This window comes from Microtus ochrogaster, chromosome 22 (assembly GCF_000317375.1).
Source record: "Microtus ochrogaster isolate Prairie Vole_2 chromosome 22, MicOch1.0, whole genome shotgun sequence".
NCBI lineage: Eukaryota > Metazoa > Chordata > Mammalia > Rodentia > Cricetidae > Microtus > Microtus ochrogaster.
Genome location: NC_022023.1, coordinates 33,383,289 through 33,396,111, shown reverse-complemented (window position 1 = coordinate 33,396,111; position 12,823 = coordinate 33,383,289). Strand labels below are relative to the sequence as shown.

General features: G+C 40.1%; 1 protein-coding gene across 1 annotated transcript in view; it reads left to right on the top strand.

Annotated features, from left to right (window-relative positions):
- Positions 1–12,823, top strand: part of Ano5 (anoctamin 5) — a 137,751-nt gene that overhangs the window by 90,282 nt on the left and 34,646 nt on the right. The window contains exons 7-9 of the mRNA XM_013350251.2: positions 4,232–4,300; positions 6,133–6,417; positions 11,282–11,395. Of these exons, the coding sequence (XP_013205705.1) occupies positions 4,232–4,300; positions 6,133–6,417; positions 11,282–11,395 (468 nt within the window). The remainder of the gene's footprint in view (positions 1–4,231; positions 4,301–6,132; positions 6,418–11,281; positions 11,396–12,823) is intronic.

Genomic DNA, 12,823 nt, shown 5'->3' with positions numbered 1-12,823 from the left:
TATATATATATATATATATATATATATATATATATATATATGATAGAGTTGGATCAGTAGTTAAGAGCATGTACTGCCCTTGCAAAGGACATGACTTCAGTTCCCGGCACACATGTGGGTCAGCTCACGAGTGCCTATCACTCCAGTCCCAGGACATTGATGCCCTCTTCAGGCCTCCACAGCAATGGTACTTACATGTACAAATACATACACAGAAACACAACATAATTTTTTAAAGATATAATGTATATTTTATAAATTAACTCCAAGAATATGTATATAAAAATTGAATTACATAAAAATTAGACACATGCTTTCATCCATTGTTTTTTAAAGATCTATAAGATCCTCACCTAAAATTTTCATTTTATTTTATTTTTCACACATTTTTCTTATGTAAATTGCTGCCCTTGTGCATCTTCTATTTCTCATCAAATCATTATTTTGTAACAATAAACATAATTAGATTGGTTGACATATTTCTCTTTAGCCATAATATTCTAAGATATAATTTTACTTTGAGTATTGATTAACATTACAGCTATGTGTATTTATGATTAAATGAACACATATTAGATAGAACATCACTGATATTATACAAAATATAACCAGAAAAATTTTAATGTAAGTAGCATAGTAACATAAATGCATTGATTGACGAGGTATAGGGACTAATCATTGTTTTCTTCATTTATACATGAATAAGATCATTCCTAGAATCAAAGAGTTCCGGTCCAATTATGTTCTTTGTTTTTATACATCTTGGTACAAAGTAAGGATCAATAGAATGGAATTACTGAATTATAGATTTCTCAAAACCCCTGAGTTTTGTGCAAGTAATTTTAAAAGGTGGATTGAGAGGTAGCTCAGTAGTTAAGAGCATTAGAAGCTCTTGTAGAAACATGTATGTGTGGTTCCCAGCATATACTTGGAGGCTCAGTACTGTCCATATCACCAGTCCTAGGAGCCCATATGTCCCTCTTTGTCCTCTATGGCCACTCCACAAATATGGTGCACAGGCATAGACGCAGGCAAGATACTCACACATATCAAGGTTTATGTTGGGGTTAAGTCCCACTAAAACTCTCAGGATTCGAAAAGATTTGCTCTATCAGGCAAAAACCTGACTAATTAGGTCTGAGCATAGACAAAATAAATTAAGTAACATAAATATTTTCACCATATCCCGTTTCTTCTTTCTATGTTCTCTCTAATCACACTGTTTCTTGTTCCTTGCTGCTGCTGTTGTTCTTGCTGTTCTTGCTGCTCTTCCCCCTCACTTGAGGTTTCCAGTTTATATAACCCACACAGGCATTAAGGATGGTATCAACATGCACTTCAGAATCATAAAGAAAAAATAGATAGAACCTGAAAAAGAAGCACTCCAAAAAAAGATGACACCGTTCAGGAAGAGCCAGCATCCAAGGGGAAATACCTGACATTCCAAACCATTAGACAAGATCTGTAGAAATTTCTGAACCTTGGACTCCTCTCCCCTCACCCCAATCTCTATTGGGATAACCAGCTTTGGTAACATCCAGACCTGTCTGTCAGTAAGAGCTGGAAGGCTGTCTTCCTATCGTTTTAAAATCCCTATGTGATCTATTAGCAAAGTAATTGTGGGGGACTGACTTTAAGTAGATTTAACTATTAGACCCAAGAGTAAATGTTATCACCCTAAGGCCCCATGGGACAGTCATTCCCTTGCCCATAGAGGAGGGAACTACGTTGCTGAGGTATTTGGGGAATGAATTCCATTTTGAAGAGGAGAAGATGCATAGCTTCACAAGGTTTCTGTAAAGTTGACAGTGACTATCCAAAAAACAAGTGTTCCTGAAGCTCTACAAGTCAGGTCCCCCACAAGTTGTACACTGTGGGTCTGTCTAAGAATCTGTCAGCTGTACACATACTGTATAGCACCCCTTGCTCCAACATATACATATAAAATAAAAATTAAGAGAATTTTTAAGAAATTTAGAACTATTTCATTAATTACAAAGCAGTAAAGTTTAAAATAATGTTTAATGACCTGGAATTCACTCTTATTTCTGCCATCCATTCTGTTGAACTCTTAGGGTAGATGACTGTCTAAGTTACAAAAGCCCTTGTCTTTGCAACTGGAGATTCAGTCACTCTGTTGGTGCTGAATGCAGCATTTTAAATTATTCTTCATTCCTACTAGATTTTTAATTATGTTATATATTGAAGAAATATATTTAAATCAAGATAGTTGAGCGGGGATGGTTTTTAGACTTAGGCCCCTTCACATTAACACTGGAAGCAGAAAGGAAGCAGAGATTTCTTATTGTGTCTGCCAGAACTTCAATGTAAAGGAACCTACTGATCATAAATGACTCAATACATCCTAGTGAAGCCTTTCAAAGTTCAGTTTTCTGAACTGTTCACAATGAAGGCTGGAAGAGGATTTGTTCAGCAAGGCTTTGTCTAAATCTTACAGTAATTATTTACAAGCCATGATTTGTGGTGAATCTTAAACTTTTTTCTCTAAGTGAAAGTCCTCTTGCTAGTCACAATCAAAAACCACGATGAGATTATGGCCTGCTGTGTCATGTAGAGGGATGCTATAAAATAGTCCCACACTACCTCAGAATTGAGTATAATAAAGGGTCCTTTATTTAGGGGCAGATTCAGAGATCACAGTCCTGTGCATGAGCAGGGAACAGGAACTGAATCCAGAAGTTGAGAAAGGGAGGCCTCACAAGCTTTACTTTTATATTTATAGTAAAAAGAGGCCATGCCCAAGTAGACTGGCATCTTAAAGGCTATTGACTGAAGGAGTTCTCACAGCACCCCCCCCCTTTTGTCTAAATAAGAGAGTTCTAAGCCTAATACAAAACTATATACAATAAAAACAAGTATCAAGTATAAAAATTAGAATTACAACCAGCATAAACAATATCAAGCAAGAAACATATTCTTAATGTTTCAATAATTATCCTATCCTAAGGAGTCTAAGTCTTGTATTAGAAATGGCTTGGCTAAGTCATGGGAGGAAAATAACTACAACGATCTAGTCTTCAACCCCACTGAAGACCTGAGAAGGGAAATAATATTACTTGAGTAAACAGGAAGTTAATCAAGCAACTTCCAAAGTATGCAATAAATGACAGAGACAACTGACTACCTGGGCAATCACCCACAGTCTCATTTGCAATGTTGGAGCAACCAACTTTGGTTAAGGCCTAGAGTAACTGACTGACCATTTTCAGAGGCAGGAAAGTTTTCAAAACCATCTTCCCCTGTCTTGGCAAGGTTTGATATTCTTTTTTCTTGTATCCTGCTTGTTCTGCACAGACATTGTGCATTTTGTCAGTGGTCAAGGCATGGGCAGTTCTTTGCCCAAAGGCCAATTTTACCAAGAAGAAAACAAGCTCAAAGTGGAGTGTCTTCGGTGCTCAACATTCTCTCAGGAATAGATGGGTGCTGCCAGGAGCAATTGTGTCTGGCTCCAGATGTAGATGGATGCTATAAAGTAGTCCTAACTGAGAATTGATATAATAAAGGTTTCTTTATTTAAGGGTAGATACACAGATCACAGTTCTCTGCACAAGAGGGCAAGAGGAACCAAATCCAGTAGCCAAGAGAGAGGCTGTGCAAGCTTTACTTCTATATTTATAGTACAAGAGACCATGCCCAAGTAGGCTGATATCTTAAAGGCTATTGGCTGAAGGAGTTACCACAGCAGTGGCATTAGAATTATTTGTTTGAAGATCACTGATCTTTGTAATGTTGAGCCTGTACCAGCGAAGAGCCTGTGTGTCTCTGTCTCCAAGTTTCTCATACTGTCAAATCACTCAGTGAAAGTTTGTGTGTATCATCAAATGTGAATCTTGTGAACCTTAGAGATTGTTCCTATTTTGTATTTCCAGAGTTTTGTCAATCACGGTATAGGTCAAAATCAGCCCATGACCTGAAGTCAGGAATGCTTTGTAGTGTATTTTTACATACAACCATGGAAGGTTCTAGAACCCTCTGGAAGCACAGCCTTGAGTCTTCCTAGCCCTTAATAAGATGTCACCAAGGTTAGCTAGGCATGTCAGCTAGCATAGCGTGTTAGCCTGTCCCTGTGTACTAACACAGAGAGTCGCCCTGGCACTGCCAACAAACACAAAGGGTTGGCCTGGCATTGTCAGCTCCCACGGAGTATCAGGCTGGCACTGTCCACTAAGGCAGAGTATCTGCAGCACCGTTTCATTTATTTCTGCCATAGGAAAGAAGACGCGAGTTTGAACTAAATCTCAGGAAAACGGGTCTTGAGTTGGAAATTGAAGATAAAATGGTAACTATATTTGATAAATTATGCAAGGATTTTATTTTAAGTGGGTTTTTCTCCTATTCATGGATTTGGCTAGATAGATAGTGGGTTTGGAGCAATACATAAATCTTTTGGCTACAGAAATATGCATGGAGACAAGACATCCTGCATTTTCACAGGTCAGTAGTCAGTGAGGTGACGTTTCAGTGAAGCTTCTTAAAATGCGCAGGAGCATAGGAAGTCGAAGAAAGGCCAATCTGTAAAGTGCTTGCCATACAAATTTCACTCAGAAACCATATAAAACTCTGGATATGGTAATATGTTCTTATAATGCCAACTGTGGTAAACAAGTGGACCCCTGGGACATAGTGTCCATCAAGTCTACCCTCATTGGTGAGCCCCAGTCCCAGTGAAAGACCATCTCAGAGCAAACAAGCAAACAAGGTGGATGACTCCTATGGAGCTACACACAAGACTGACTCCGGTCACACACATCCACACATTACATATGCAATATCAGACACACACATGCATGCACGCGCATGCGTGCACACACACGTACACACATACACATGTGTCTTTCACTAAGGGTGTAGAAAGATGAAGCACTTTGTTTACATAGCTGTTTTACCTTGATGCTGCCTGTCACATTGCACACTGGGCCTGGCTGTCTTGCAGGATAGCCACTATTTAACCCATGGTACTCTGTTCATGAATAGGTGACATTATGTCATCCTGTAACTGTATTCATGTTTATTATTGCTTCTCTACAATTACCTTTAAAGTTGTGTTTAAGCCCTACTTAAGACCACATTCTATCTGTGACTCTTCTGAAATCCTCCAACTTTGTTTTCATTTTCTAACTATTATTTCTCATCAGTTTTTACTGATACAATCAATGAATGTGTGTAATACAACACAATATATAACTTACTTTCCTTTGTAGTGGACCTTTAGGTCGGGTCTATGAAGGAACTATGGAAGAAGAGTGGGAATATCTAACAGCATGCATATAATATAATGTAATGTACAATGTAATATAATATAATATAATAAATTTTAATAACCTCACTGATTACCGAAACAAAATCCTGAGATGACGCTCATCAAAAACTATTATAGTGTCTAGAATTAAATATATATATCGCTGTGAATCAGTCTACTGCTGAGTGAACTAGACACACTAAAGTATATTATAGATGATATTGAGTATATTTATGATAGTATAGCCATAAACCTGAAGTATATTTCAAACAAAATTCTCTCTCAGTCTCCATGTGTCTTTGTAGCACTCTTCCTTGTGGCATGCATATATACACATGTATATAATATATATGTGTTAATTTCTATGTTAGTACATGTCTTAGTTTCTTTTCTTTCACTATAAGATACCATGGCCAAGACAACTTATAAAACAAAGTTTTTGGGGGAGCAATGATTTCAGAGGTTTAGAATATGTGAAGGAGAAGCACTTTGTAGAGGCAGGAACAGTTGAGAGATTCCATCTTGATCCATGACAGGAGGAAGAAATAAGACACTGGACCTGAAGTATGCATTTGAAACTTGAAGGTTCTCTTTCAGTGACACACTTCCTCCAACAAATCCACACCCTCTCATCCTGCTCAAATAATTCCACTAGCTAGGGACAAAGCACTCAAACATATGAACCTATGGAAGCTATTCTCCTTCAAACCACCATAGTACGTACACACACATTAACATCTTAGAGGAATCTCATTTCTTAACAGTTTTGCTTAAAAATTGATTAAATTGAAAATTTATTTTCATCATTGAGAATTTGAGATTTGCTTTCTTTTATCTTTAACTTTCTTTCACTCTGTCTCTTTTTTATGCAGAACTCTGAAGATGGAAAAACCTTTTTTGTGAAGATCCACGCCCCATGGGAGGTCCTAGTCACTTATGCTGAAGTGCTGGGAATCAAGATGCCTATTAAGTTGAGTGACATCCCACGACCAAAGTACACACCTCTGAGGTACATGCTTGGGCCTGTGAAGCTCCCAGCCACTGTGAAGTACCCTCACCCTGAGTATTTCACTGCCCAGTTCAGCAGACATCGTCAGGAGCTCTTCCTCATTGAAGACGAGGCCACTTTCTTTCCATCTTCAGCGAGAAACAGAATTGTAAGTGGTGAAGGCTTTGGACACCTCTCTCCATGTGTGCTGTGTAAGACTCTGTTCTTACGGGATTGTGCAGGCTCAAAGCTAAGCACTCAGGGTTTTCCTAGGCATGGCAAATATAACCATCTCATAGGATTATGCAGAGATGGAGTCTGTTAGATCCCGTTTTAACTTGTTAAAATCCCTATTCCTCAAATATTATTTAAGAGCAGGTGATTGGTATTAGATAAAATAGTATAGGAGGAATAACATAACTCCAGAACAGCCTATCACTGAGAGCCCAAGGGTTTGTGCATTATATCATCATTGTAAATCGATTCCATGATCTTAAAATTGGATTTTATAAATTTAACATCAGAATATCGATCAGTTTAATTCAGTTTGAATATTTTAATATCTTTATATATAGATAGGCTTCAAGGAGCCTCGGACATTTTCTCCCCAATTAAATCATTTTCAGACTTGTCAACAATATTTGTTCTCCTTCCTAGTCCTAGGTCTTGTACATTGCTGACTAGAAGCCCCAGACACTACTGTTTCCTTGTGTTGGGTTGAGATCATACATTTCTTATGTTACCCTGAAACTTAAGTGAATTCATCTGCAAACAGCTTTGAACAACACTTAACATACAGCAACTGCTCAGTGGGAAAGAGCTCTCATTCTCATTAGACATCTGATTTCAGAAGAACAAAGACCATGTTGGTCTTGCCTTTGTATTTTGTGTGTGTGTGTATGTGTGTGCATGTGCATACATGTGTGTGATTTAATTATACCATCTGATTCCCAGCCTCTACAGACCTATTTGCCCTTGAGACCCACACATTCTCTGCTTATAAGTAGAAGATAGGGCACATTCAATTTTCTTACTAGTTTTTTTTAAAAAAAATATTTATTTATTGTGTGTACAATATTCTGTCTGTGTGTATGTCTCTAGGCCAGAAGGGGGCACCAGACCTCATTACAGATGGTTGTGAACCACCATGTGGTTGCTGGGAATTGAACTCAGGACCTTTGGAAAAGCAGGCAATGCTCTTAACCACTAAGCCATCTCTCCAGCCCTCTTACTAGTTCTTAAACCATTATTTTTATTTAAATTTACAGAGATATCAAACAGATGTAGCTACTAAAATTTTGGTATGATGCAAACTGAATATGAATTGGGAAAGAACATTTTCATTTTCCCAGAAGAATTAAAAGATACAAAGGCCTACACGTCAAACCAGCACCTTTCAGGGAATAGGGAGGCGCTGCTGTTATGTCAGAAAACTTCTTTTCAAGCCCTAATGTTGCTGTTTCCTAAATAAGTAACTTCTCTGGAAGCAGAGGTCCTATTACTGTCCTGTGCTGGAATGAAAATGTAGTCAGTAACTTGTTCTCTATTGTTCTAATTATAGTCTGATAATGACTGAGGATGCTACTAATTGCCGAGCACCAGCCTAATGTGTACAAAGTGCTAGATTTAGGCTTTATCCCACCTTCCACAAAGATGGACCAAGAGACTGGTCAGCGCAGGAAGGTCGCTGCTATTCCTTCACCTCATCCTTTGCTGCTCATTGTCGCTTGTAAACCTTGCCAGCGTGTTTTGTAAATGGGAGTATGGGCTCCCTTCCTTCTATAGCACAGAAACACCATGCTCACCGTTTTTCTACATCAGCTTTTTAAACATATATAATGTTCAATCGAGAGTCCCCATGACGCATATGTGTGTGCACACCATCATAATAGAAAAAGTATGGAATTTTTGATATAGATTTAGCCACCTGTATAGGTGGGAAAGCTTACACAGTTAACATGAGTTCTGAATTGAATCTCTGCTTAATGCATCTGCATGGAAAGAGAAACCGATAAGAAATTTTCTGTCACTTTGGTCATAAGGACAGGCCTGGCTTTCAGAGCACACTAAAGGGAGGGCACCAGCTTCCTGTCCATCTGTGGTGGACACATTCCATTGCTATAGTACATGTATGTGCCACTTGGCTGAGATTCAGTGACACCATGTTTTCTGAATATTGGTGGAACCCTGCCTTGAGAAGCTCTAGAAACAACACTTCCCCAACTGGACATAACACTTTTATTTCTCCATGTGTCTATGTGACTGTTAGAATCCTTCCTGAATATCACAAATAGACCATTGTGGAGTGGACTTGCTGGGCCTGGTATTTCATACCTGGAATACAGGCCCTTCAAAGGCTGAAGCAGGAAGACCACCATTAAGTGTGGGACCAGCCTGGACTATGCAGTGAGCTCCAGCCAGTTCTGAGAAATAAAGTTAAGACCCTATCTCAAAACAAATAAGCAAATAAATAAATAAATCCATGAAGATAATAACCTTGCACACATACAAAAGCTGAAGAGGTAGATGATGTTGGATATATCTTGATGATTCCCTTAACTAGCATTCCCCTTCATCTCTCTGGCACTCCCTACGATCCCTTCTCCCTGAGACAAAACACCATGAAAATTGGTCCAGGCATACAATGTCACATTGACCTCTGTGTGATCAAGTTAAAGTGCCTTCGTTTGAATCAAAAGTCAGGAGTGAGAAAACTTCATAAGACAGATTTGTGAAAGGCTGAGGATGGCCAGCTGCTCGGCCACTTGTGCCAGTCAGTCAAATCTTGGACACCAAGGAGACATTCCTGAAGGAAATTGAAAGTGTATTGCAGTTGACAGACATCCAGTAAGACAGCTTTTTCAGCCTTGTGGCTGAACCTTTTGGGGTGTGGATAGATCAAACCTTTAAGCCAACATTACCTTACATCAAACCTAATGTGGGTTTAGACCCTACCCTCAGACTGTGAAGCCAGGGCGATGTGAAGAAACTGCTGTAGAAGACCTTGACAACCCTGAAGATGGTTTCTGGGGGTTTACACGAAGACTCTATCTCCTACACACCTGGGTGCACAGCAGAAGTCACAAAGAAGGAGCTACAGCTTGCTGTCTACAAGATCTGGGTCAGGGAACTGGTGACAGTGGCTGTGCTCTTAGCAGATTCTCAGTGTAGGTGCAGAAGTTTCCTGCCAGACCCGAGGGGTCCTCTTTCCCCCAGGCCTGTTGGCCACCATGTGGAGAGGGGAAAGAAGCAGATTGGGCAGCAGAAATCTTTGCTGGCCCTTGAGCAAGAATAGAGACAGTCCTCTGGGAGACAGATTTCTGTGTATCAGCTCAACTTTATTCCAGATTTAAGGAATATATAGGACTGGGGAGCCTGGGAACAAGCTTACTTTGCATTAAGTGGCATCTCCTAACACAGGCTTTGCATGTGAGAGTAGGGTCCTATAGCGAGCTCCTAGTGCAAGTCTTCTTAGTTGGGGTCTGTGCCCAGTGTCAAGATAAGGATGACTCTGGCATCTGACTTAGAGACAGCTTTAAGTTAAGGTCAGTCTTTCAGGCCCACATACATTTTCCAGATAAGGCTGGGTGGAGAACAGGAAGCTTTGCTGGAGAGAAAGAATTCTGTGCTGTGGAGCTGATGAGTAATCTGCCAGGCCACAGGGAGTCTGTGACCTCAACCAGCCAGCAGTGTCCTCCAATATCAGAAGATACCCTCTAGGATTTCCCTGTAGGAGTGGAGAGGCTGACTTCAGAGCATCAAAGGGCAGGATGATGCTTTTGCTAGGGGCCCAGGCAGTGGACAACTTTAAATTGAAACCCATGCTCACATGGCATTGTGAAAATTCTAGTGCATATTAGAACTAGAGCATCTATCTCCCTCTGTATCCTATAACAGGACAACGAAGCCCAGGGGGCAGCACATCTGCCTAAACTGAACATGCTAACCCACAGATGGAGTGCACTTTGCAGGAAACAACTTCTATTGTTACTTCAGGAAGCACACAGCTCCCTGGCACTCAAACTGAGAAGCATAATGGCTTCTCTCCATGCTGCAAGCATGACCTCCACTCTTCAGCCCATGGATCACTGGTTCCGGGTCCTTTGATGCAGCAAATGTGTTCGTGTTTTGTACGGCTCTGACTGAGATAGTGACTGTTATGATGAAATGAAAATCTCCTAGAAATGATTCATGATCCTAGATGTCATTAAAATATTCACAACTCATTGGAGGAGATCAAATATGAAAACTATGAAGAGCTTGCAAGGAGTTGATTTCAATATGAATGAAGGGCACAAGATTTCAGGGGCAAAAGAAGCTGCAGATGTAAGCTGCAGGTGGGTCAGAACTAGGTGGAGCTTGAAGACAGGTCTAACAAGGTCACCAGGAGTTTTAGGGTAAAAGCCCCACCATCTAGGCTCTAGGTGTCTCAAGGACTGAGCTTGACTGACAGTCCCAGTATGATAAACAACATAACGTCTGGCAAAGGCCCCATCTATATCATCAGAGTGATAGGCTGAAGAAATACTGAAACCAATCTGGCCACGTATCAATTTAGTCCCCTATTTCTCCAAGTGAACTATTAATAATGGCACTTGAAACACAGATTCTAGTAAAAATTTATGGCATGGGAGTGTCTCAGAGGTATTTGATACAAGAGAAGAAAATTAAATGATGATTCATGCACCCTTGGCCCCAAACAAGGCAATGGGGTATTGTCAGAACCCAGGAATAAAACTCCTGCCAATTCTATCTAGCACCTCAATCTATGGCCTCTCACGGTCCGTGAAGAAAAGCATTTTTCTGTAGTCAGGGCCTGTGTTCATTCAGAGTTGACACTGAGCACTTGAGATTACCAAAGTGTGAAAAGTTTGAAGTTCTGCAAGGTGCTGAAGTGTCTTCACATTTAACTTAGGTTTACTGTCTTAGTCCCTGCATTTTTACCTCAAATATTCAATATATTGAAGTCCCTGCATACTTGTGTGCTGTAGGTGGAATTCATATACTGACTTCTTCTGGTGCCTACCTGGCAGGTTTACTATATTCTGTCACGATGCCCTTTTGGAGTTGAAGAGGGGAAGAAAAAGATTGGAATCGAAAGATTACTAAACTCCAACACTTACTTATCTGCCTACCCACTCCACGATGTGAGTATCTGCCACCTTCACAATTCAGAGCCCATTTCCTATCTCAGTCACAGCCTGCCTTCCCAAGGGATCAAACAATAGTCCAACATTTTTCCTTTTTTTTTTTTTTTACATACTACTTAGTTCTCCTAGGCAAAGGGAAAACATCCAGACTCCCTGTTTCCAACCTGAGGAGTGTACTCGTGGGGCCAAAGTGCATTCAATGCCTTATTATGCTGTCATTTCTAATGAAAAGTACTTTTAATGATCGTTTGTATTTGCATGCAGTATTTTCTTTAGAATCTGTTCTTGAATTATTATATATTTGGGTGACACATTACTCAGAAAGTTCTATCCCATCTTTACTCATAGATTTTGAATCTTTTAATGAGTAAATGCACTCATGTTTATCCATCCAATAGAGAAGTGGATTCAATCACAGGGAAAGTATTTTTCTGGCTATTATTTTCACACAACCATGAATCCAAGTTCAGAGGTCAGGACCGCCTAGAAAAGAAGCAGATGTTTAGTGCATTCCTAGGAATTCCTCTAGTGCCAGGTTTTTTGCTAGACCCACAGTGGCTCCCTCAATCAAAACATCTCCAAGATCCTCTCTACCTCTCCTCCCACCCAAATCCACACCCTTTCTCTCTCTCTCTCTCTCTCTCTCTCTCTCTCTCTCTCTCTCTCATTAGGAAGTGATTTTTGAAGGCCTGCAGCCAAACTTTTCCACATGACTTAAACTGCAACCAATCATTCAACAGTATGAAACATGACTTTAAGTTGGTTCTGCAAGGATGACTGTGATCTGATTCCTGTAGACTGCAGCAGCAATTTCATAGAAGCATTTTCCCCTTTTAACACACCTGTGATCCTTTAACATAAAGGAGGGAAACTGTCCGCCCTCCTATAATGCCTCCCACCCCAAGATGTCCATAGTCTTCCGGAGAAAAACAGTGTGGGGGTTCCAATCAAGAGACCAATATATGCTATACTTAGGAAGATCTTTGCTACACTTAGGAAGATCTATGCTATACTTAGGAAGATCCTGTTAGAGTAGCGCACACATTGCCAGGCATTTTTGTTAATCTTTACTTACAAAGGCGATTATGCTTTGAGGACTTTGAGGATTTTATTTACCTGCAGGACATAGATTTTTTTTTTTTTAGCCCATTGCCCTGTTATAAATCCAGTACCTGCTGTGGTCCCAGGGTATTTTAAGCTGTGCGTCCAGCCTTTTAGCACAGCTTCCCTTGCTCATTGGAAATCAGTGGCACTGAGCTGTCTTTAGGAGGAGCTGGACTTCACCATCTTTGACATCTGTCAACTTTGAAGTGCTGGGCTTTCTCTCGTGTACTTTTTAGAGAGGTGATTTACACCAACCCCAAACACCACCTTCGGGACACCGTCTTCAATTTTCACTCACTAAAAGTTAGTGGTATTACCTAC